At 42.8% G+C, this 25,686-nt stretch overlaps 2 protein-coding genes across 3 annotated transcripts; one reads left to right on the top strand and one right to left on the bottom strand.

The window, feature by feature from the left end:
* Positions 1–2,366: 2,366 nt before the first annotated feature.
* lmnl3 (lamin L3) lies at positions 2,367–11,018 on the top strand. 2 transcript variants are annotated; one of them, XM_033634928.2, is made up of 12 exons: positions 2,367–2,995; positions 3,674–3,830; positions 3,983–4,108; positions 4,245–4,415; positions 5,410–5,535; positions 5,740–5,960; positions 6,089–6,311; positions 6,708–6,815; positions 6,990–7,106; positions 8,612–8,722; positions 8,867–8,935; positions 10,678–11,018. In XM_033634928.2, the coding sequence occupies exons 1-11, from the start codon at positions 2,604–2,606 to the stop codon at positions 8,903–8,905; spliced, it is 1,791 nt and encodes a 596-aa protein (XP_033490819.1). In that variant the 5' UTR covers positions 2,367–2,603; the 3' UTR covers positions 8,906–8,935; positions 10,678–11,018. The 2 variants fall into 2 exon arrangements, with proteins under 2 accessions (XP_033490819.1, XP_033490906.1); XM_033635015.2 differs by lacking the exon at positions 8,867–8,935 and having other exon boundaries at positions 10,678–10,862.
* Positions 11,019–11,915: 897 nt separating this feature from the next.
* On the bottom strand, positions 11,916–19,776 carry marchf3 (membrane associated ring-CH-type finger 3). Its single transcript, XM_033629644.2, has 5 exons — positions 19,687–19,776; positions 18,002–18,210; positions 17,388–17,592; positions 14,087–14,293; positions 11,916–13,674 (listed from the first exon to the last, which is right to left on the bottom strand). The coding sequence occupies exons 2-5, from the start codon at positions 18,184–18,186 to the stop codon at positions 13,516–13,518; spliced, it is 756 nt and encodes a 251-aa protein (XP_033485535.2). The 5' UTR covers positions 18,187–18,210; positions 19,687–19,776; the 3' UTR covers positions 11,916–13,515.
* Positions 19,777–25,686: the final 5,910 nt, after the last annotated feature.

Raw genomic sequence — 25,686 nt, forward strand, 5'->3', positions numbered from 1 at the left:
TTTCCCGAAGGATCCCGACAGAGGTGTAGGTTTTAAAGTGTTTTAATATCAATTTAATATGCCAGTTTTCGTGGGAAGATATATGTATATATAGGCCTATATATGGCCTCTTGGACCATTTATATCAGAACTGATTACTGCTTTAGCATTAAAATATATCATATTAAAATAACTTATATATCATTATTATTATTATTATTATTATTATTACTGTCCCCTTACTGTACAAACTGTAAATAAATCTTTATTCCTGACTATGTGACGTCGCCATTAATGTGTTTCTAGTTAAAATATTGATTTTTTTTTTTTTTTTTTTTTTTTTTTTTGTAGATAGGCTTATGGGGTGATTTTGAAGGAGTAATTAAGTTAATCTTCTCATAAGTGGATGTAATATGTAGAGATGCCATCTAGGCCGCTTTTCCTCGTTTTGTTTTTTTTTAAGTCTATATTTTGCCTTACAAAAACGTGAAAAAGCAGCTGTGACCAAGCTATCACGAGGTGAGTAGCATTGTAAGCATAATTAATAGCGATGTACTTCAGTTTGTCTGTGTGTTTTTGTATGCAAGCGGGTCTGCTGCGGTCTGCTGACGGTCCAAAATGGCGGCGGTAGGACGAAACCATGGGCGAGTCTGTTGCTATGGAGCGTTCTATTGAGCTTCGCCTCTTGGTATCCATGCTCTTTGGTAACCGTCTTCCCTCATAGATATATATACGTGCATATATATATATATATATAGAGAGAGAGAGAGAGAGAGAGAGAGAGAGAGAGAGAGAGAGAGAGAGATAGATATATTTATATAGATATATATATGTGTATATGTATGTGTATACATATATATACATATATATATATATATATGTATATATATCTATGTTCTTCCCTGAGTTCGCCATGTTCTTTTTACAGTAGCCCAGAAAGGACAAATCATACAGTAGTACTAGTTTCCATCTTTCTCTTTCCTTATAAAAATCTTATTTCTTATGTTATTGATTACATCATCTGTTCCATCTTTCACTGTTTTGTTATTTACTTACTTAACAGCAGTACTGGTTTATAGCATAGAATAATGTACCAAACCAAATGGCTCATAAAACATGGAATTGTAGTTTTCATTTGTGAAATAAAATCTGTCTTTTATATGCAGCAGCATGCAGAAAAAAATATCCAAAATTTTCTCTGGCATAAAAAAGTAAATATAGTTGTTCTGGTTTGTATCATTATATATGTGTAATGATCTCCCACCAGTCCCAGCTGATTTAATACTGTATTTTATATGCTTCTGTATCACAGACACTGAACAATTTTATCTTTGTGAATGTACAAAAGTTAATGTGCTTTATGGCCTGTGGATTTCGAGCCAACAAATTAATATTTGATTGTACATGGGAAAGAATGTACCATAACAGTTATATATCTATTATTGTAACATGGTAGACATCTTCAAGGTATACATAAAGCCCATGGTGACAATAATAGGCTATATGTTACTATGAGGTTACTTTGCAAACTAAATATAATTCCATTCTCTAAGGAACTGTTCTTTACTTATCAAAGGAGGGGGTGGCTGGAGTGTGACTTAGTTTTTTGTTTGTTTGATTGATTTTGTTTTTTATAACTTCCCCAAGTGAGTGGTGGAAAATGCATGACTCTCCCACCGCCATAAATTAGTCAGTAGATTTTTAAAACTTACCTTTTGATGTTTGAAAGTGAAAAGTTAAAAGTTGTAGACAAAATCCTGGACTTTACAAAAAGCCTTGTTGTGCATGCTGGTTAGTTTGTCCAACAGTTTATTTTTGGCCAAATTTTAAATGAGATGTAAAATAAAGCGATTTTGATGAAATATCACTATTTTAAGCTCAGAGTTGGTTTTGTTTGTTTTCTGACAGAAGCGTTTGTTGCACAAGGACAGTCAGAAATGTGAAAATTACAACAATAATTTTTGTTCTTACAGTTTCTGGCCACGATAAACAGTGTGATTTTGGAAAGTTCATATTTCTCAAATTCTGGTTTGTAAGGCATTGTTCTATTTATTTAAAGATCAGCTGTAAAATAAATAAAACGACTATTTAAATGTGTATGCCCCTGAGCCAAATTAAAAAAGTTCCTCCCTAGTGCTTAAAAAAATATTGCACCACCCCCTCTCCCCTTATAAATAACAAACAGTCCCTTTGGTATATTGATTTTCTCACTGGTAGTTTCCATCTGTCAAACTGTTTTATTTTGAAAATCCCACCCGGAAACGTATTGCTGTATTTAGGGTCACTTGTCGCGAGGTGCTCTTCACTTGTTCTCAGTGCGTCAACTCGTCAAATGTGATTAATTTCAGCTGTGGACATTTTATTACAGGACAAAGGCAACTTATCGCGAGCGGAGGATCAGATCCGTGTTTTACCTGCGCTGTGATGAACGGATGAACTGATGAACGGATGAACTTTACAGGAGAGATTTAATGAGACTGTAATTCATCAACATCACGTTGGATCGGATGGGTGTACCGTCACCTCACTGCGGCCCACAGTTGTATATGTGTGTTTAGGACTCGACTAAAGTATCTGGACCAGCTGTGGACCCGGACTACAGAAGTGCCTAGCCCACCACCATCATGGCCTCTGCCACCTCCACACCCGCTGCCGCCTCCAGCGGCCGCTCCAGCCGCTCCGCCAGCCGCCGCAGCGCAGACCCTGGCCTGCCCACCTCCAGCACCAGCCCCCGGCTGTCCCGGGTCCAGGAGAAGGATGAGCTCCGACACCTCAACGACCGGCTCGCTAACTACATCCAGCGGGTGCAGGAGCTGGAGAGTGAGCGGTCTTCTATATTGTTTCAGCTGGAGGAGAAAGATGAGTCGAAGAGCCGGGAGATGGGCAACGTGCGACGGCTGTACGAGGAGGAGTTGGCTGATGTGAGAAAGTCCCTGGATGTCCTGGCCGGAGAGAGGGCCCGGTTGCAGATCGACTATGGGAACCTCTGCGAGGAGTACAGGAAACTGCAGACCAGGTAGCTGCGTTAGGATGTAGCCAGGTCCCACCATGTAGGTGCTGGGGAAGCTGCTACACCAGACTCCGTTCAGAAATTGCTTTTTTTAAGGCAGTATTGCACAGCGTGAGACTCCCGCACCTGCTGGACACAGATAAAATATTTCCACAGCATATTCAAGTGCTGCTTTATAATTCGGGGTGAATTTAAACACCGAGCTGCAGGTATCTCCTTAATATTCCTGCTTGTTCACACAGCTCGTGCAGTACTGACACTTGCTTTCACACTTCACTGAAGCCTTTAATTAAACACTTGCAGAACTGAGCATTGGTCCGTAATAAGACTTTGGTTTGACATTTACACCTGCCCACCCACAGCAGGTGTATGTGTTGAAATTTGTTAGTTACCTGTTGGTGATATTTTTATCATGTGGAAAACAAATGGATTTGCAAAATAGACAACACAGATGGAAGAGAGTCATAGTTTGGGAGACTGACTCAAACTAAAGGAATACAGTCCAAGTGGATTTTAGGTTGAAGATTGGGGATATAGTTGTGGTAATCCAAAGTACACTGAGACGAGACCTAACAGTTGCAAAGTGACCAATGCAGCCTTAAATCTGCAGAAATTTGAATGAAGTTTGGCATGATGAGAGAACGAGCTAAGTTATCTTCTGATAATGATGTTGTCCCACTTCAGGAACCAGAAGAAGGAGGGTGATCTGGCGAATGCGTTGGCCCAGTGGAGGAAACTCGAGGTGTCTCTGAGCTCCAAGGATGCTGAGTACACTAAGCTGCTGTCTGAGAACAGGAGACTCAACGATGACTTCACTGACCTGCAGGGCCAGCTGGAAAATGTATGAAGTTGAATGAACTTTCTAGTAGCGTAACCAAAATACCTGCTTGTCAGCGTTTCAGTTATGTTATAGATTCAGTGTTTGATGAGCTGATATTTTAAGATGTGTTAACTGTGTGTATGTGCTGGGGGTGGGGGTGGGGGTGTCATCAGGTAGAGGGTGCACTGGCAGACACAAAGAACCAGCTGAGCTCTGAGATCCTGAGGAGGGTGGAGATGGAGAACCAGGTGCAAACACTCAAAGAACAGCTGGAGCTCCAGAGGAACATCAGCGAGCAAGTAAGACACACAAACCTTCACCTCAGCCCAGTTTTGAATCCCACCAGCTCCCGTCGTCCTCTGAGATTAATCTGTTAATTGTCTGTATCGCCTCAGGGTAGTTCTTGCACAGCTCACAGTCGTTTCTGTTTTGTAGGAGATGTTGGAGATCCGAAGCCGACACGAGAGCCGTCTGGTGGAGGTGGACTCAGGACGACGGAGGGAGTTTGAGAGTAAACTGGCCGAGACGATGCAGCAGCTGCGGCAGGACCACGAGTCTCAGCTGCAGCAGTACAAAGAAGAGATCGAAAGGAACTACAGCTCAAAGGTACAGACATGGAACTTAAAGAAGCGGTGTGTAAGATTTAGGGGGATAAAGTGGTGTCTCGTGGTGAGGATTGCAACCAGCTGGAACTTCTCTTTGAATTGCTCCAGTTTTCATTGTTCAGGAGGTTTTTACCAGGAGCTGAATTATCCACAGACGTCTCTTTGTCTCCAAAACAAACAGACCAGCTGATTAAAACTGGCAAAAACACTGAATAAAGCAGTTCCAGGTTACAAATCTACGCTGTTTGGCACATCGCAGATGGGCCGCTCGCCCGGTGCCTGCTGTGTGTGCTCACCTTATTTCTGGTCCAGGCGTTCAGGGAGGTTTTTACTGGGAGCCGAATTATCCTCAGAGGTCTCCTCCTCTTCAAAACAAACAGATCTGGTGATTTAAACACAAAGTAAAGCAGTTTCATTTTATAAATCAATGTTTCTTAAAAGCTGTTTTGCACATTGGAGACGAGCTGTTAGCCCAGCACCTGCAAGTGTATGCTCACCTTATTTCTGATCCAGACATCCAGGGAAGCTTTGACGGGAGCCACATTATCTGTAGAGGTCTCCTCCTCTCCACAACAAACAGATCTGCTGATTTAAACCAGTAAATTCACAGGGGAAAAAAATGTTTTTACGATATTGCTTGTTGCAGAAGGGCTGCTAACTACGGTGGTTGATGTGAAAACATGAATGGTCCTGTCTAGAGTCAGTGTTTGGTTTGTCTGTTCTGAGCTACTGTAGAAACGTGATGGTGCAACATGGTGATCTCTGCAGACAAGGACCCGCGCTGTATGTAGATATAGACATGTCATTCTGAGGCAACGACAACACAGTGACTCTTATTATTCTATATTCCATCTTAGCCAATACTTCCCCCTAAATCCTACACGCTGGACCTTTTTAAGATCATATGTTTGAAAGCGTACAGATTTCTTGCATTTTTTTTTTTTTTTTATTACTTGAAGTTTCTGATATCTGATTGAATCCTTTCTGCACTACAGTTACAGAACGCTCAGCAGGCTGTACTGGAAAAAAACAACGCTGCGTCATCCACCAGAGATGAACTGGAAACCACCAAGCTCAGAGTGGAGAGCCTCAGCTCCCAGCTCCAGCAGTACCAGAAGGATGTGAGTGCAGTCTGTAAGGAAACACGAACAGTATTCCTGACTCCCATGATACTTAGAGGTGTAGAGGGGCTTAGCTAGTTCTTGTTCTTCTTCTGCAACCTGAAAATACTTGTTTTCTGTGGTAATCTTTGTAGTGCAGGTATCTGTGCAGGTTGGGTCTAGCAGTAAACAGTTGTCTTCATATTATTCTCCTTTCTTGGGTAGAAAATGGTGCTGGAGAGCCGCTTCCAGGAGCTGGAGAGGACTCTCGACAGGGAGCGTGAGGTTTGGCAGCAGAGACTCGGTCAGAAGGAGCAGGAGCTGCTGAACATGAGGAGCCAGATGTACGCCCAGCTGGAGGACTACGAGAACCTGCTGGATGTCAAGCTAGCCCTGGACATGGAGATCAACGCCTACAGGAAGATGCTGGAGGTGGAGGAGCAGAGGTACGGCCGTCATCTATGTACACTGTGTGACAGTTAAGCAAGGCATCAAGATCTCTGGGTCCTGGTTCACTGTCTGGTGCTTTTGCTCCAAGGTTTTAAAATCTAAATAAATGTCATTTTCTTGTCAGACTGCAGCTGTCACCAAGCCCCTCCCAGCACACAGCTATACCTCGTATGTCACATGAGCACAGCAGCCGCAGGCTCCGAGGGAAGAAGCGGAAACACGAGGGAGCCTCTGGCAGCTCGCCGGCCTATAAAATGTCCAGTCGTTCAACAGAGCACGGCACTGTGAGCATAGCAGAGGTCGACATAGAAGGAAAATATGTTAGACTGAAGAACAACTCTGAAGCGGTGAGGCTGCTGGATGACGGGGTTATTCTGGGGTTTGACTTAAGGATGAGCATGAATACTCGAGTACTCCATTTAGACTTAAGAACTGGTTCAATATAACAGTAATCGTGCCTTTGAGATGTTTTTCTGCTCTCACACACTGCTGTGCTTTACATGTTCAGTCAGACCAGTTATGTTTCATATTGTTTTTAAGTTGACTAAAAATGGTGTGCACTGGATTAAAAGCTTGTTCCTATTCACTGAATCGAGAATCAGCTCTGAATTATGACACCAGAAACTCAATGCCTCCCCCTAATTTTATTTTTAATTTTCTTGTTTAAAGCTTGGACACATCTTTCTACAGAACTGTATTATATTCTGCATTAAACTGCTTCTCGCCCTCTTGTGCGTTTCCAGGAGCAGCCACTAGGTGGCTGGGTGGTGCGGAGGACGTACCCAGACTCTGGAGACCTCTCCTTCCACATCCCCTCCTCCTGCATCCTCACTGCTGGACAGACACTCACAGTGAGTACTTATTGTTATTTATGTCTAACTGTATTTCCCTGAGTTCTCCTGCAGAGAGGGAAAACTCTCATGACAATATTCGTGGTGGGACAGTATGATTTGTTGAGCAGTTTTATGGGGGCACTCCCAAGCAAGTCAGATGTGTGAATTACGTGTGTGTATGTGTGCTGTTAGATCTGGGCAGCAGGTGCAGAGGCGGAGGCTGATTCAGGGGACCTGATCCTGCAGGGCCACAGGAGCTGGGGCCCTGTCACTGATGTACGGGTGATTCTACTGAACCCCAACCATGAGGTGGGTGGAGCAGTGATTACAAGTGCCGTCTGCCTCAATCACCGCAATCAAAGTTTATAGTTTTTGATTTAATTTTCTTGAATAAAATCCCAAAAAGTGGTGTCCTTAACATTTAAGAGTATCTCAGGTAAAGCCGCATTATGAGCCAGTGTTTTAGATCCTAATCAAAGTCATAAGACAGCATTTGTAAAGGTGAAGGTGTTTGTTCAGGGTACCTGAAGTACAAATCCTCTCTGTCTCGGCTATCTTACAATGCTGTATCTAACCACAGACTGTATGGTTGGTTGTTTTTGATGCCTTGAGTTTGGCATTTTGGCTGTCGCCATCTTGGATTTTTGGAGCTAGAAGTGACCACATTTAGATGAAAGGTTGGAACGGTTGAGGAGTGAGGTGCAGACACCTACAGCGGTCTGATTTTCAAGAGCTGCAGTCCAACCAGCACAGCAATGGCAAATACTGCACCCGCCCCGCATCCAGGACTTATGACCAGTTAGTTCTGCAACCTGACCCTGTAAGGAAATTGCTCAACTTCAGCAAACACTGAAATGAAGAGACTCGGAGAACCACGGAGAAAAGTTACAGCCAACGGGATTACTTTAATCACATAATACAACCCAACACACAGGTTGTAGAATACAGCAGAGAATAGTAAACACAGCGAAGACAGCCCCGTTCATCCAACTTTCAAATGCTTTTATACTATTTGAGTGAGTGGGCGTCTGTTCATCTGTGTGTGTGTGTGTGTGTGTGTGTGTGTGTGTGTGTGTGTGTGTGTGTGCATCTATGTGCAGACAGTCTGGGTGTATGACCTAAGTGTCCCACCAGTCAGGTCATCCTAACCTAAATGTTCTGTTCTCTTGTTTGATTTCCAGAGTTCACCAACTCAAAAACAACTCCTTATACGGAGTTCTTCCTGTTGCAGAAACTGACATCTGATCAATTGTTTCTACGACCTTTTGCAACTGACATCATTTTCACCTTTTGATATAGAATGATACATTATCTGCTTCTACAACCCAACCTGTCGACACAAGATCTGCGACCTGACCTGAAACTGCAGTTTCTATAATAACCCTGCGCTGCTCAAATAATTTGGTCAGGCAGCACATTTAAAGTGTTCATTTTGGGACATTACATACATTTGGTCACCTGAAAAAGTTTTGTTCAGCATTCTACTAAAAGATCCTCTAAGGATTCGGATATTCAGTTTTGTTTTAATGGTTTAAGTCTGTTTTTTTAGCATTAGTATCATCACAGTTAACCATCCCTGTATATGCACCATGCTAACAAAGCTAACAGCTAGCATAAGGATTATCTCCACTCTCTCATCCAAATATGGTCACCTCTGTCTCCACAAATCCAACATGGTGACGACCAAAATGCCAAACTTGAGGAGAATGGGAAAACAGGAGTCCAAACCAACGGGTGATGTCACAGTGGTTACGTCCATTATTTTATGTGGTCTTTTTTATGTAACTCAACATAATCATGTGATCCCTCTTCAGGAAATGGCGGAGCGCAGGGTGTGTATGCAGCACAGAGGTGACGAGGAAACTGAGCTGGATTTTGATGAAGAACTTGTCGCAGGCAGTGAAATCCAGCACTTTCGCAGACAGGTAAACACACCGACTCATAAAACCAGCCAGAAACAAAACGTTCAATGTCCTCTGTGTGAAGTGTGAAGTGTTCTCACAGATACAAGCTCAAACACTTGAATTTATGAAACTTGACATCACATTTTCTTTCTGCCGACACTGAAGCCAAAGAGGAAGAAGAAGAAGTGTTGTTCTGTCTCTTGAGTGCAGAGCAGACAGCGAGCTGTACAGTAGGTGAGGAGGGAGGTGCTTCCACCTTCTGCCCGTCTGCTCGCACCCAGTGTGTGCTGCGCTGTGTGCTTGTCACAGGATGCATGGCTTGTTTCATGCATGTTGGATTAGCTGCTACCTCTGTGCTTTATTCAGCAACATGCCAAATGTGATGGGTAAGAATGAACACTGTGCATCACGAAGCAGGTTCACATGTCTGAATGAATCAAGTGTTTTAAGTTGATGGCGTCTGGAATTGACGTTAGTGATTTTGGGGCTGTATCTGGTTAAACATAAAGGACTATCCCTATCAGTGGCAAAAACAAACACTTTTAGTGGACGTACATTGACAGTGCGAACATACCCGAAGTGGTTACATTGCAGCCTGTCACTCAATACTGGACCAATTTCAAAAACCGTTGTTCCCATGAGTCACTTAGACACAAAAACATGGGAACACAGGATTCAGGTAATAAAAAAAATACCAAAATTACTCTTTAATCCAGTCTTAAGGCAGTTTGCTGTGACTTTAAATCTCTACAACCCACAGACTTCCACTCAATCATACGTGCTGCCGTTTTTTGATCCATCTATGGAAAGATCCATAGATATTTTTTTGGTTTTCCAGCTAAACGTCTGACATGTCATTAATATTGTTTAAAGTTCCAGTAATTTGTGCACAAAAATGAATAATTGAAAAGCATGATTTATAAATGGATTTGCACAGATTAGTTTTCTAGTCCTGAGACCTTCTCCACTGCTCACCATTATTCCTCAGTGTGTATAATATGGAGCTCAGCCCTGTAATATACATGTTTTGTTTTTAAGAACAAGTACAAAGGATGCAGCAGAGCCAATGATGCAGGGAAGTACCAAACTAATCAAACTAAATATGAATTACCTTGCATTTTTAACATGTGGTAACCTGCAGAATACCAAGTTCTTAAAGCTACCGCCCTGTTTAGACCTGGTGTTAACATGCACTCTAGGTGATCCAATCACAAGTGGACAGCGCTAAATACAAGTGTAAACGACCACCAAGACGCATTGTCCAATCATTCAGCCATGCATTTGACCACATATCTTTTGTAGCGTAAACACTGATGCGTCCAGAGAAGGACTACGTCATCAGTGCAGGACGTGGTGGTTGTTTTGGCGACAGCATGCTAATCTATCATTTATATTTTATGTCGAGTTGGACAAAGTGTTGCATGATTATCCATCGTTTCTCCCTTTGGAAGGAGACGTGTTAAATTCTGCTGACAGCAATATCTCCAGCTGTACTGACACAACTGCTAACGTGACAAACAAGCGTGCTCCAAAGGTGTGGATGTAAAAATTGTGCACGGGGCAGTAACATAATCTGAGCCACATGGTCAGCTGGAGACGTGTGATCGACACGAGTGTGAACGGCGATGTGTCGCGTCTGTCTGCTTGTGATCAGATCATGCAAAACGCATATTAATACCACGTCTAAACAGGGCCTAAGATGCACTTGTTTGAGTTTGAGGCTCAGAGAACGTACCCAGACAGCAATCCTGTAAGTGAAAGGAAAACATCTAGATCCACTGATCTGGGTTTCCTGGTTGCCACACAGTGACAGCTGTTTGTTGCTCAGTAGTAACACCCTGCTGCAGACTCATTCCCCACACCGTCCCCTAACTGCATGTTCAGTGCTACCCAGCCTGCCTGTAAGAAACCAGCATGTGTCCCGTGATGGTAACTGGGGACATTTGATAACGCTGCTGTGTTGTTTTTTTTTCCAGGATCTATCTAAGGGTGAGAGCTGTGCCGTCATGTGATCACTGCTGTCCGTCTGAAGAACCCGGACCAGCTCTGACCTTGAATACAAACATCTGCTCCTATCTGGCCCCGGTGTTGTCCCGTACAACAAACTCCAGTAGAGACATTTAAACGTCAGTCTGAGTATGAAGACCTCAGACTTTGCCTTAGAGCAACAGTATCGACCTCAGTATTCCTCACTTTGTCTCATCTCTAACTGCACAAGACAAGATACAAGCTTTGCCTTGATTTGATCTCATTTAAATGAATGTGTGTGTGTGCGTGTGAATTTAAAAGTGTTAGCTTAATAAAGTTATAAATACAGTTGGCTCTATGTATTAAAGACTGTTTATTACAACAAATGCAGTTATAGTTGAGTTTGGCGGGAAACGTGTGCTTGAAGGAACTCCCAAGTCAAAATGGCTCACACACATAATAAACTAAATTAATAGCAGGATGGAGTTTTCAGCAGCACGGCCTGAAGGGTCGATCCACCTGTATACCCAACAGAAAAATCTCATTTTCAAACTAGCCATGCAGATGGTGTAGGTTTCATTTGTCCTGCTCACAGCACTGGGAAAAACATAAAATGCAAAACACAACAGGTGTGATTCCTCCATGTCTTTATGTGGTCGCCAATTTGTGCATATAGTTGCTGAGGGTAAAAAAGAAATTGAAATAAAATCTTAAATATTGCAGCATGATTTTGCGTCTGGCTGCAGTGGCAAGGTATGATAAAGGCTGATGTGAACAAACTGGAATATAATAGGAATCATGGTCCTGCATTTCTGGTTCTAGAAGACATTTTCATTACTGGGCAAAAAGTGAGAGGCAATGGTATGGACGCCTGTTTCTGCCAGTAGGGTGAGAAAAATTAAGATTTAGTAATTCTTCATATTGAGGAACTTTATCAAAAACTTTATTTCAAAATAGTGAGAAATAGTGTCAATACTGTGACACTATTGTAGGGTTAGTATTGGTACTTTAACTAAACATTTACTCAATGATATGTTTGATAAACAGACAACACTTTCTATATTACAATATCCGAAATCTAAGAGGATCTCTAGTCTCATATCATGATATTGATATCAAGTAGATATATTGCCTAGCCCAAATAATCAATGTTGTATCTCAAAATGAGAAACAATTTCAAAATAATGACGTAATATTTCAACATAATGAGAAATGGTACCAAGTCCTTTTAAGAAAGTTTCTCATTATTTTGAGATGCAAAGTAATTTTGTTAAGAAATCTTCTCATTTTGAGGGATTCTTATTCTCTACACTTAGTCATAATGTTGGGAAAGTTTCTCAAAAAAAAAAACAAATAAAAAGATTAAACATTAAACTGGCAGACATGGGCCTCCATACAGGGCAGAGTGAGGTAGGTGTAAAACAAAGAACAGGTTTGATTGCACTTCTTCGGTTTATGGCCAAATCCCTGCAGAACTAACCACATACTGATCAGCCTCAGCTCTACTTTGTTACTAGTGCTCATTAGCTTATGTTAGCATGCTAATATGCTAAACTAAGATGGTGAACATGGTCAGCATAACTTGCATTCTAGCGTTAGCATTTCGCTAAAAGCTCTGCTGTGGCTGTGTACAGCACCACAGAGCTGTGAGCATGGCTGTAGACTGATCCAGTACAGCTCAGTGTGAGTGTTCATGTCCTGCTGCCACTCAACATGACTCAAGTTCACCAGGAACACCAAAAGAAGTGGAGCTGTTGTGTTTAATCACAGCTTCTTGGTTTGATCCCAGGTGGGGAGTCCTTGTAACATGTCTCATAATGTCTCTGTCATTGTGATGATGATTAAACACAACAGGGATGAAGAGATGCTAACAGGTGGGAAGCAGCAATTAAACTTCATGATGTGTCAGTGGCTGGTGCTCAAATAATGTCATCATGTCCCACTGCCCTGAGTTTTATTTTGACAAAATTAAAATAAAAAATGTTTAAATGAGAACATAACTATGAACACTTTTCATGGAGATTATTTCTTCAGACAGTAGATCCAATGATTTGTAATGAGCTTTGTGGAATATCCAGAAAGACTTTATTGCTCTATGATTTTTTAATTTTTTTTATTTAATAAGTCATCTCATTTGTTTTTCCAATTTTGAGCATCACAAATAAAATTCCAGTCACCTCCCACTGTATCAAGGTGGAGGCAGAAATCTCAGATATGGCAAAACCCAGACAACTAAAACCCCAAACTATCTGCATGGACAGATCCCACTGAACCCTTTAACATCAGCTGTGGTGTGTGAGTTATGAGCAGAGCTTCATAAAATGTTTGTCCATGAAAGAATGACTCGACAGCTGATGAGCTGTCACATGGATGACGTGTTGAAATGAAAGCATGGCTGAGTTCAGTTCTTCTCATCGTTATAAGTCAAACACACTTGCATTGCAAAGTCACAACAGATTGTCATGAATTGGAAATCTTGAGCTTATTCCATGAGGAGGAAAAATAACTGACTCGTAGGATTAGTCCAGAACGCTTCATTGTCTTCAGGAGGTGATGACACTGATTGTCACTGTGGATCCTGAACAATCCACAGGTGCCAGAATGATCCTTCTGATTTCGTCGCTGCAAGACTCACAGGTTGTGAGAAGTCTTAGATTTGCTCCTTCCATGCGATAGTTCCCAGCATAAGGTTACAGAGGCTGGTCTGTCAGTCCTCCAGCTCTTGAAGGAGTCCATTCTTACCCTGGTTTCAGCTCTGCAGTTACATCAGGATTGGAACGTGTTGTGGTCTTCGTTCCCTTCTTTCCTTATCTCTGAGGTACGTTCATTGTCGTAGACTGCAGTCTCTACACCATAGTCTCTTTGTTGGTGGCTTTGCCGAAGGTGTTTATGCACAGGACGTGTTGGTTGGATGTGGCGTGAGGGGGCGAGGGAATCTGCAGTCGCACTCTCTGGTCCGTCTTCTTCCACGTCCTGAACAGATGCATGTGGTAGCGCACAGATACCTGAGAAACAAATAAGACATATCTCAGTACAGCTGGGAAAGGTCAAAGGTCAATTTTTTTTTTTTGTTTTTGGAAACAGCTTACACAATTTTATGTCAGTTTAACACAACTTTTTTGTTGTTTCAGCATTTAATACAAAAGTACAAGAAAGTACAAAAAATATACTGTAGCAAGCTCAGGTTTCTCAAGTGCTAGAATAAGACAGAGATGAACCAGGAAGTGCTCTTTATTTTGCTTCAGCACAACTTCCTGTTGGACACACAGGTGGAAGGTCCCTAACTGTGTGTACGACTTCACTCATGGTGCAAAATGCCAGTGCATTTTATGATCTTGCAGCTCACGGTGGTGGTTTAACTCATGACATAAAATAAGCATGACATGTCTGAATGAGAAGAACAGACCCTGAACGTACCACGGTCCAGAAGACGTATATGGTGAAGAGGGCCAGCGTGAGGACCAGGAGCCCCAGGGCCTCCATGCCGTTAGTGTAGTGGAGGTCCATGGCTCCCTGAACACACAGCCACCCTGACAGGCTGGCCAGTGGCGTGATGAACAGGAAACACACTGCGTCACCACACAGCGTCCTCCTCTGCTGCTGCATGGATGGAGAGCACAACCACTGGGAGGAGAAGGAAGAGGGAGAAGGCAGGTTAAGACCACTGACATGACACCTGGGGTGGAAAATATTGTATTTGTCCAGCAGGTGGTGCTAAAGAGCCGACTCCTGTGAGCTGCTGCATGCAGTAAGTAGTATTAGTAAAGGCACAGTAGTCATAAAAACCCTAAAATACCTGGTACAGGAATATTACTATCAGCATATTATGCATTAATATATAGCAATACATATGACAGTATTTTACTGTTATATCAAGCAAATATAAAACTATAACACACAGTATCCAGTGTCACACACTGTCAGAGGTAAATCATGGACATTAGTGGTGACTGCTGGTTAAGATAAGCAATATCAGACGGGACAAAGGACGAGCTGTAACGCTTAGTGCTGCATTTAGTGATGCAAACCTCGGCCCTGATGGAAGCACCTGAAACTCAATATGGAGGCAACAGACTGAGCTTTGGAGGTGACCGTCTCTCTTCTGCTGTAGGTTATTACAGCACAACTGAACACAACTTGTTTTTAAGGCTCAGATTGTTAAATGTTAAAAGAAAGAACGGACTCAATAAAAGCAGAACATTTTCATGATAGTCCTCTCTACATCAAAACTCTTCTCTGCACAGCCAACAACAGGTGCTCAATCATTCTCATGATTGTGCTCACGTTGAACGTGTGTGGGAGTGAGTTCACCAGACCCCTTATTCATGAGGATGATAAAGTCCCACCAAAACAGGTGCAACAAAGCTAACAGGGCAGAGATATAAGAAGACCTCTAATCTGTGATGTATCAGCCATGTTTATGCACCATGTGTGTGCAGGGCCTGCTGCTTAGACAGACTTGGACAGAGCTGACCTCCACAACAGACACACTTAATTGTACGACATCACTAACGTGTTGTACCTGTGTTTCTGTGCATGTGTGCGCATGTGTCCAGCGTTGCCTGACAGCAGGCTTATGCTGCTCACTGTGTAGCTTAACCTGGTGGAGAACGTGGTGCTTAATCAGCAGATTACTGGCTGTGACTGCAGGAAGAGCAGGAAGACAAGGAGGAGGAGAAGGAGGAGGAGGAGGGCTCTAATACACTCTGCTGCTCTGTGCTCTGCAGAGCAGCATGGGGAAGGAAACACCATCTAATCTGGCTCTCAGGCTAAGTGGCTTTAGGGGTACAAGCGGTCCAGCTAACAGCAGCAGGTCCTCCAACGTGAAGGCAGCAACTCGCCAAGAGGCTCCTCCCACAAACACTGACTTCTGCTGTCTCATTGAAAAAACAGAGCAGACCTGCTGGATATCAGGTGACAGTGTGTTTGTCACATGTTTGGTTGATGGTTGGAAGGTAAATCTGTGTTTCAGTTGGGCTTATTAAAGAGTTAAAGTTTTGAAAGTTATTATTTAATTTATTTTACTTTTCAGAGTCAGATGAGAAAATTTCTGTCAATCTAACATCTGTTAGAGGGTGTAATTTTGCAGCCAAGCCACCAGAAAAAAAAAGTTGATATTGTGCATCCTGCAAACCAGAAATATGCTTCATTTGCCCTGTTCATACACATTATATTAACATTTCTAAAGTGACAGTATCAGAGCTGACGCTGGATGGATGTTGGATGGCTTGCCAGGCTGCAGACCACTAGTCAGGACCAACAACAATAAAAGCAGTTGTTTTTTAGCGACTTGTCACTGGTTTTCCAGCAGGGACAGATTCACACTGAGACATTACTGCCTCACGCTGGGATAGCACCACAAAAAGCAGTTGTTCCTAACCAAAACTTCAATGTATTTCCTGCTGATATATTGACATGAAAAGCAATTGTTTTTTACTGAGAGACAGAGAGCTTCTCCGGCCATAATTGTGCCATTAAACTGTTTTTGAAGCCCAAACAGGATGTTTCTCTAACCATAACCAAATGTCTTTGTGCCTAAATCTGACCACAGTTTTGTTGAAACACTGAAACCTAACTTTCTATATATCTGCTACATTAAACACACAAATGTAATGTATCCACAGTTGAAATGTACAATGGATTGGTTGTTGAACTTTGGACAGAGGCCAGCTCTTTCCAATTCTTTGCTACTGTTTCCTCTCTCAGTGACAGCTCTGAACAGTAGCACGCTGGCTTATTAACATTAATTTTAGCTTGGCTCATTATTAGCTGGTAACTATCTTCAAGCAGTCCGCACCACTCTGAAGAAGGACGGATGGCGAGGCGTTCACAACAATGGCTTTATCACAGTCTTCACCACAAAACAATAAACATGGCCTTCTCATGAGGTTAAGACGCAGCCCTGAGCTCATCTAGACACCTAATTCTGCTGGCTGTCATCACTCTTTGCCGCCATGACACCAAGAGAGAGCTGCCTCTCTCCACACACACACTATAAAGTATACATCACACCCTCACAGGTTACCCACAAGGTCACTGCCATTCCAGGGGAAAAGGGTGAGCCGGTAACACTAACTTCATCCTGTCTCTAGCTCTGATCTTAACTCACAGACATGATACTGACAATAAAGAGGGAGACTTAGGTGCATATTTAAATAAATATTTAAAAAAAAATAGTAGTAATATCACACACAGCAGCCAAACTCAACCAAAGGGACAAAGGTTACATGCAGGTAGGAGAAAATGGGACATGTAAGGCTCAGATTTCCTGTAAAATAAAGTCTAAAAAGCCTTCAAGTCTTAAAGCATGGCGGACTCTTCAGAATTCTGGCCTTGAATAAATGTTTGCGCCAAGAACACAGCAGGCAGAACAATTTACAGACAGCGAGCTACAGCTCCTGAACAATGAGGTGGTGGAGGCACTCCTCAAAACTTCAGACAAGGAATTTAAACATGACAGAGAGAAACAGTATTTTGGGATTTAACTATCAAACCTGTCTGTGACGTCTGTGCACTTCAGTTACCATCAACTCTCTGAGGACACTAATAACATCACTGTATCTGTGTGTGGCTGATCTTTGTGAACTGGACTGTTTCTGCAGTGAAGCTCATTTGCATATAAAGGGGCCAATTTAAGAACTCAACGCTGAAAAGCAGTGTCTTAATGAGCTGTGTGTAGTCATGAAATAATAATGCTGTGTGTTAAAAAAAAACCTACCTCAGTGAGAGGTTTTGGCAGGCGCTCCAGTGCAAACTGGTGGTGGCAGAGTTCACAGTGGCTGCTGTTGGAGGCGGTGAGCCAGTGCTCCAGGCAGGCCCGGTGCACCATGGCCAGGCTACCAGAGCACTCGCAGGGCGACAGCAGCTCCCCTGACGCCCTGTCTTCATGGCAGATCCTACAAAATGGCTCCTCGCTGCACAGACTGGCACAGAGAGAGAGAGAGAGACATGTCAGAGGATGGTGGAGTGTTTGTGAGGATGTAAACATTCACCTCACTGGTGTGGTGATGGTAGTTTTATGGGACCCTTCTTAGACATTTCCCTGTTTCTGTGTGATCCCACGTTGTTGTTTAACGTGGACCCTCTAGCTTCAATAGTCAAGAATTTTCTCTGTATTTAAATTCCTCGATCACCATGGAGGCACGTGAGAACGCCAAAGTTTCCATCCAGAATTTCAACCTAACACCGAGTGAATAACTGATATACAAATGTTTATTTCGGAGCTGAACTCTTCCTTTAGGACAGAAATCCTTCCCCAGATGTATTTGTACATGGATGCAGTGAATCTTCCCATGAAACAGCTCAACAGAAGCGATAAGACTATTGTGTTACCTGTCAGTGTTTGGTGCACATCCCTCAGCAGGCATGTCTGTGTTATAGTGTGTTGCTTCTTGGTTGCAGTTGTTGAGTTCCTCCTCCAGCCTGCATTCAGGCGTTAACTTGACCTCCCCCACAGGGCTGGACACCCACGGGCCCAGGGGCTCCTCTGCTGTCATGTCTGCTATATGAGGGGCCATTCACTCATGTCAGGAGCGTCACATCTGTCAGCAGACACAGACCAGGACGAACACGTCAGAATTGATTCAACGTGATACTGATAATAAGCAAAGATGAAGACTAAGGTGCACAAACAGTAAGTTTTCATTGACAGGTCAAACTCTGTGGTGTAGTATATGAATATACCATTACAGAAATTTTATTGTGAAATATGTGGTACATTTAATTTGTCACAAACTGGCTCAGTGAATGTGACAAGTACAGAGTCCACACAAAAGATTTAGTTAAAAAAAAGCACAGTTTATTTAACTAAAATGAACTTAAATAACCAATGGAGTGTGTAGGTCTGAGTGAGTGAAAACACGAGGCAGGTGAGGTCATTCAAGGCAACGACTCTCCCATGTCAGCCAACTGCCTGATGAGGCTGGAACATCCTCCAAAACAGTGGGCGGGACGTCACGAATTATATAACAAATATTACAGTTTGGCCCTTTAATTCAGTTTATAACATTAGATGTGCAGAAGTCATAATAATGTCTGTGAATATCACCTGTTCAAAAATGTTAATGTGAATTTAGGAAACATCATTCATCATTAATTAAGACTGAAAAACACTGTTAAAAAGGTCACTCTGTCTCAAAGGGACAGTTCACAGCAAAATCCAAAATGCATATTTGTCCTCTTACCTGTCGTGCTGTTTATCAGTCTAGATAGTTCTGGTGTAAGTTGCCGAATATTGGAAATATTGTCCACAGAGATGTCTGCCTTCTCTCCAATAAAATGGAACTAGATGACACTCAGCTTGTGGTGCTCAAAGTGCCAAAAATATACATTTGAAAAACTCAACAGCAATGTCTCCTTCCAGAAATCATGACCTGGTTACTCAAGATAACCCACAGACCTTGTTGTGAGCAGTTTCATGAAGGAACTATTTCATTTACAGCCCTTAATTTTACTGTTTGTTTCACTTTCATCGCTTCACGTCGCTCACATCTTGCACATCAACCTCATCTCCAGCAGCTGTCAGTGGACAAGCTAATATAACTCCACTGTAAAAAAGGTCTAACAATGTGACACAACAAACTGTCATGTACCAAAGAAAATCAGCCAGTGCAGCCAGAAATATTTAACTGTTTCTAATAACAAATAAACTTTCCAAGGTTTTAATTGCTCTAATTCTAGTGCAGCACCCTGTATTATGCTTGCTTGTTTCATACAGAAATTCATATAAGAAAATTAGATTTTTAGGACTAGATTTGAGCTGTAAGTGCAGCTACCTGTGTCTCCTGCATCTCATGCAACAGACAGATGACTCCCACTCATAACATTTGTACTTCAGCTTGTTCAGGTCAACAAACAGCTCACTTTGTTTGACATAATATGCACATATCAGACCCTGACGAGCTGACGAGCCCAGGTAGTGACACGTGAAACACTGAGCCAATCGCACACACAGTAGAGGCAATGACAGCTAAGACAGCAGGCTGCAAACAACAAGTCATTTTGTGAATCGGTCTTACCAGCAGCTTGATATCCACAAACACTGTGTGACGGTGTGTGTGCTCCCGTACAGTGACCAGCAACCTCTGTTTATAGAGTCTGTGTGGGGAAGCTTCTCCTCCTAAAGCCTGCCAGCAGATTAGCATGGCTGACGGATGGGGGTGAGAATAGTGAGGGATTAGCCAGAGGGGAAAGTAAGGGCCAGGCCAGACAAATGGAAATCACATCAGAGTGAGTTACACCAAGTGGGAGCAGCACCTCACCATACCCCCCCTTAATCCTGTTAGGGGGCTACCAGGCAGCAGAGCGAGCCTTTCACCGGCCTCCCAGCTCCTATGGTAATGTGGGCTGAAGTCGGCAGCACAGATGAGGAAGGGCATGAGACTGTGTTGTTGTTGTGTTTGGTTTCTGACAGGTATGTGTGTGGAGGAGAGAGCGCCTCGCTCTTTGATTTATGCTCCAATCAGAGGTCTTGAGATGGAAATCAGATTGCAAGTGCGGACAAACAGAAAAACAAATGGTGCAAGAAATAACTGTCTTCTTTTTAGAATTGATTTGAATGTCCATCTGCTTGTTTATAAAGCTTTTAGATTTATCAGATGAGCACAACTGCAGTCATGAAAAAATTGGAGATGTAACTTTTTTTTGTAACGCCCAGTGGAAATTGTCAGTATAACCAGGCAGTAAAGAGACAAGCAACAAAATCATTGCAGACTCTCAACACCTCTTCTTCTCTGAATGCAACCCTCTGCTGTCAGGAAGCCAAAGTACAAATCAAAAGCTTGAAGTGATCGTTTGTTTCAGCCTCCATCAAGCTGCTGAACTCTAATGCTAAATCTTACTGCAATGCACGATAGAAAAACAAGTGCTTTAGCATTTAGCACTGTAATTCTTACAGGTTCTTTCTTAAGATGTCCTGCTGTCAGTTTTGAATGTATCTCCACAGTGATGACGGTGTTGGCAGCCGAAAACAGGCTGGTTTATTTGGCCCAATATTGGGGTGTCTTTCCTCCTTAATCTCAGTTGAGTTGGGCAACTAGATGTAGCCCAACTTATTTCTTCAGGCATGTCAGGTTTGGGCCAATGCTGGGCCAGCTGATTTTTTTTATAACAACCCAGTACTGACAGTGTCTGAAACCAGAATTGGAAAATGTCAAAAGAGCTCCAGCAACACTTGTGGTATGGAAAACATCTTTATTGACTGACACGTTTCGGCTTGTGGTCTTCATCGGGGTCCACAAGCCGAAACGCTCGGTCAGTAAAGTTGTTTTCCATACCACAAGTGTTGCTGGAGCTCTTTCGACATTTTCCAGTGTTTCCTCGTTCTCCATGCACCCTGTGAATCGGTGAAGTTGTGCCACAAACCACTTTCTACCTCATGAAACCAGAATTGGGCCAGGTTATTTGGCATCCGGGGCATCATTCATTGCAAATCCCAGCTGAGTTTGGTCTGGTGTTGGGCCACATCATTTTTTGGTAACGGCCCAGTGATGACAGTGTCAGCAGCCAGTATTGGGCCAGGTTATTTGGCTCTGGAGCACCATTTATTCCGAATGTCAGCCATGTTGGGCAACTGGACGTAGCCTAACTTATTTCTTCCGGCGTGCTCGGTTTGGGTCAATGATGGACGAGATCCTTTTTTTTTTTTTTTTGCTAATGGCCCAGTGATGGCCATGTTGGCAGCCAGAAATGGGTTCCGTTTATTTGGCCCGATTCTGAGGTATCAATCACTCCGAATCTTAGCCTAGTTGGGCAAACTTATTTTTTCTGGTGTACAGTGCCAGTGGTGATGAAAGCCAAGTGATGATGGTGTTAGCAGCCAGAATTGGGCCAGTTTGTTTGAAATCTGAGGCTTCATTCATTCCAAATCTCAGCCAAGAAACCGCACACAGCCCAACATATTTCTTCAGGCAGGCTGAGTTTGGGCCGATACTGGGCCAGGTCTTTTTTTCATAATTTTTTGTTAAAAGCCTAGTGATGGCAGTGTCAGCAGTCAGAATCTGGTCAGTTTATCTGGCCTGATTCTGTGGTGTTATCCATCCTGAGTCAGCTGAGTCAAACGGACTCAGTCTGACTTATTTCTTCCCGCATGCCAGGTTTGGGCCGATGCTGGACCTGGTCACCTTGGTTTTGTTTGAAGACATTTTCATAATTGTTTTCGTGATGTTTTTTTAATGTGAAACAAGGGACTGTAGCACTGTGCCTAAGACACATTTGCCCTTGGGGAAAATAAAGTTTACTCTACTCTGCTCGTAGTTTTCAATCCCACAGTTGAAAACGCAGGCACACATTTAGTGTTAACAGTCTGCCTAATCTCATGCCTCCTTGGTCAGTCCTGCTCCATATCCATACGTACTTTAACTCTTCCTCCTTAAAATAACTTTGTTTTAGGATAGAAATATGAATAATCTCAGTAACATCTGTAGTTGTTCAGTAGGATGTGGTTGTTCCGTCTTAATAAAATGTTTTTGTTGTTTCAAACAACAGGACTTAGACTGAGGCTCAGAGAGAGCAGTGAATCACGCTTCACTGCCTGCTAATGACACATTGTCGAGGAACTTATTGAAGTCTTGGTCGGATGATGAAGACAGCCTGAAGTAGAGACACATTCAATACACCTCCAACAGAGCAGTACCTCAGAAACTCCCCAAACCCTCAGGACAACTTCTGAATCCTCAGCCAGTGTCTCACTTCTTGTATGATGCTGAATCCAGTACAAGCCCAACAACAACAATGCAGAATCATTTGGGGTAGTCGTTTTTGCAGTGAAAATATTTTTAAAAATATGTCTCTGTTATGTCTCATGATAAGGAACTTTAAAATGAAAATGGTAATATCTTTGTACCCTGCAGCAGTCGTAACCAGGAAGTCAACAGATTTTGAGTTACACTGACTGAACAGAGTGAAACATGTCTGTGTGCAGCAGGTTCAGAGCCGAGCCTCTGCTCTAAAAGAAGCTTTTCCATTCATATTTATAGTCTGGTCTCTCTGTAGCTCAGATAAAAGTCCTGCTGAAAAATACCTCCTGAACACAGAGGAGAAAGAGAGGGTCTTTCTGTGACTGGCGGAGCACCAGTCCCTCACTTTCTCCCTCTTCGCCTCTAATCCTGTCTGTTATTCATTCCCAGGCTGCTCTTGACAAAGCCCAGAGGGAACGCACATCAGTGGGAATTCCATCATGAACAGACTGAGAGGGTGGATAATTCCTTTGACATCGGCAGGACGGCGGCACACAGAGCCCCAGACGTGCTGGATAAAAACATATATACACAGGGCCCCGTCACGCTGCTCTGGAGAAAAGCCACTTCCTGTCCTCTCAGTGGCCGGCGCTGGGTGCAGGCTCATCGGACGCTGCCTCTGGCTGCAGGTCTGGGTCGGCTGATGTTGTGTCTGAGCTTTAGTCAAGGTCTATTTGCGATCGGCGGACCCTTTAACCCCCCTCCTCCATTTGCATTGTGCTAGATGGGACTGGGGCCCTCTAATCCTGCCAGGAGCGAGGGGCCACTCTCCAGTCTATCGATCCCTCGCTTCATCAGGTCTCATAGCAGCCATTAAAAGATGTTAATCCAGCGTGTGCCTCAGTCTGGATCGATAGGAGACAAAAGCACCGTTGGAGGCTGTCTGGACTTTAACCCACACATGTGCCTCATGTGTTACCTGTGCGCCATCGTCATCATGATAAACACCTGCTCCTGAGCAGTACAAATATCACTTAGTAGAAGTAAAAATAAGACGTAAAGGGTTCAGTGTGCTTCAGATAATGTAGTTCGTACAGTGAAAGCAACATATGAAGGAGACATGACCTGATGATGTGGCAACCTTTAGTCCTGGTCCACATGTTCACAGGTGTTTTTGAAAACAAGGTTTTTCCTACTTCAATCTCAAAAAATGTCTAAAAAAAATCTGTTAAAATGAAAACTCAAAAACATAATTAAAGCGCTGACAAGAAGAATGCCAAACCAGCAGGCTGTGATATCCTCCTGTGACCCCAACTTTTGTTTGGTATGCATTTTTAATTTCCTCTAGCTATCTGGGATCAGTAGGACCTGATAAGTATAAAGAAAACTAAACATTATCAGCGATGATTAGTGAAGAGTTCTTTCTAATTAATAGTGTCTTATCTTATTACTGTTTCTAAAATTGGTCAAATTTGTTGCCATATCAATCTACAAACATTATTTATCATTAATAAACAAGTTTCAACCATAACATGTGATCAGGTTTTGGACCTTGTCCACTTTTGTGTCAGGATCAGCTGCAGACTGACTTGGGAGAGATGGCAGCCATCTTGTTTTTCCATGGATTAGTATATTGTGCTCCTGCTACCACTAGATGGCACAAAAAAAAATGTCCACGAACAAGGACAACAGACTTTAGTTCAGTAGAATGAAGTCTAAGGTCAAGTAAACTCAAAATGTGATGTCCTCATATGAGGTCACAGGGTCTCAGCAAGATATAACCCTAACCTTGAAAACATTTTGGCCCAATCAGGCAAAGAAGAAGGAGATATTGGACAATGAGATGCTTGAAAAAAAAACAGAGGCTACCTGGAGCAACAGCATTTGGTCAAGGACTTTTTTTAGTCCAGATACGACATGCAAGGTACCCTGGGTGTGTTGGTTGTTGACGTTCTGGGACGCGTGTCAACTTCTGGCTGTTACATTCATAGTCTCTTTTCAAAATAAACTTCTGTTTTCACAGGAAATTTAACATCTACATACAGTCTCTTTAAAAATAAAAGCACTACGTCGGTACAACACCATAAATTGGCGTTTTATTTCCTTTAACAACAAACACACGTGGTTGGGTTTAGGAAAAAAAGAACAGGGTTTGGCTTTAGAATCTTATGGGATGTGAATACCGCTCTGTCGGGTAAAAGTTAGTGTTTGTTGGACCCATCCACCACAACTTCCACCCACCCAAGTAGAACTTTCACTGTCTAAACATTCGTTCTAATCACACCACGTTTCCCCCTGACGCCACCGGGCGCATGTCAAGCACCAGATTTCGATGACTTCAGAGTGAGACTGGGCTCACTTATTTATTTATTTGTGGCATCCAGCCATAATTTAAAGACATCTGCTGCCAAGTTCCGATTCTTGTTTTTGGAGCTGCATCACTTCAGAAACATGGCATGAAATGATACTATAAAATGAAAAAATATGAAACGCATATTTGTGGTTTTCCGAAATATACAATGCCAACATTTTCCTCTTCTGACCGAGCTGAAAATAAAACAAAACTTGCTTTTGTGTGTCCTCACGAAGAAAGAAGAAGATATACTTTATTAATCCCTGAGGGGGAGGCCTGAAATACACACACATGCACTAACAGGACCTATACATGCATTAAAAGGAGAGATGTCAGAGTCAGGAACAGGCGCCCCGAGCAGTTGGGAGTTTGGTGCCTTGCTCAGGGGGACCTCGGTTGCTGCAACTAGTTCTGAAATTGGGGTTAACAAGGCTTTCCGACAGTCTGCTCTTAGAGGTGTCACTTGTTTGTACATAAGAACAGAGATGGATATAGTTGTGTGTAGATTAAAAAAAGAGTGCCTGAGAGAGACGTTAAAATCTGCGTTAGCTAATCACTGCAGATTGTCTGTTTCAGAAAGTCCCAAAAATTGTCTAATGTAGCCCGCCTGTTCGACACACTGTTGGATGATCCACAAAATACTTATTTTGATGCACACGGAGGCCTTCAGAAATAAAGTATAGTGTGTTTAAAAGACATTTCTATCTAATTCTTCACTAAATGTTTGTGTTGGAGACAGAAATAGCAGGTGGGCAGAGCTCTGAGACAGAGACTCAGACGAGGCTTGGCAGCACTGTTTGAAGTAAAGAAAGGGGTCACTGAGTGTTTTATCTGGGGACATAATGATTTGATGCTCGCAGACCTTTCAAGGGTCTTTTTTTAAAACACAGATAAGAGGATTGGCAAGTGGCTGGAGAGGAGCAGTCAAAACAAGCCCTGCAACACAAAACCTCAGCAGACAGCAGACTGAAGTCTGGAAAAGCCCGCTC

Source organism: Epinephelus lanceolatus, chromosome 2 (genome assembly GCF_041903045.1).
Source record: "Epinephelus lanceolatus isolate andai-2023 chromosome 2, ASM4190304v1, whole genome shotgun sequence".
NCBI lineage: Eukaryota > Metazoa > Chordata > Actinopteri > Perciformes > Serranidae > Epinephelus > Epinephelus lanceolatus.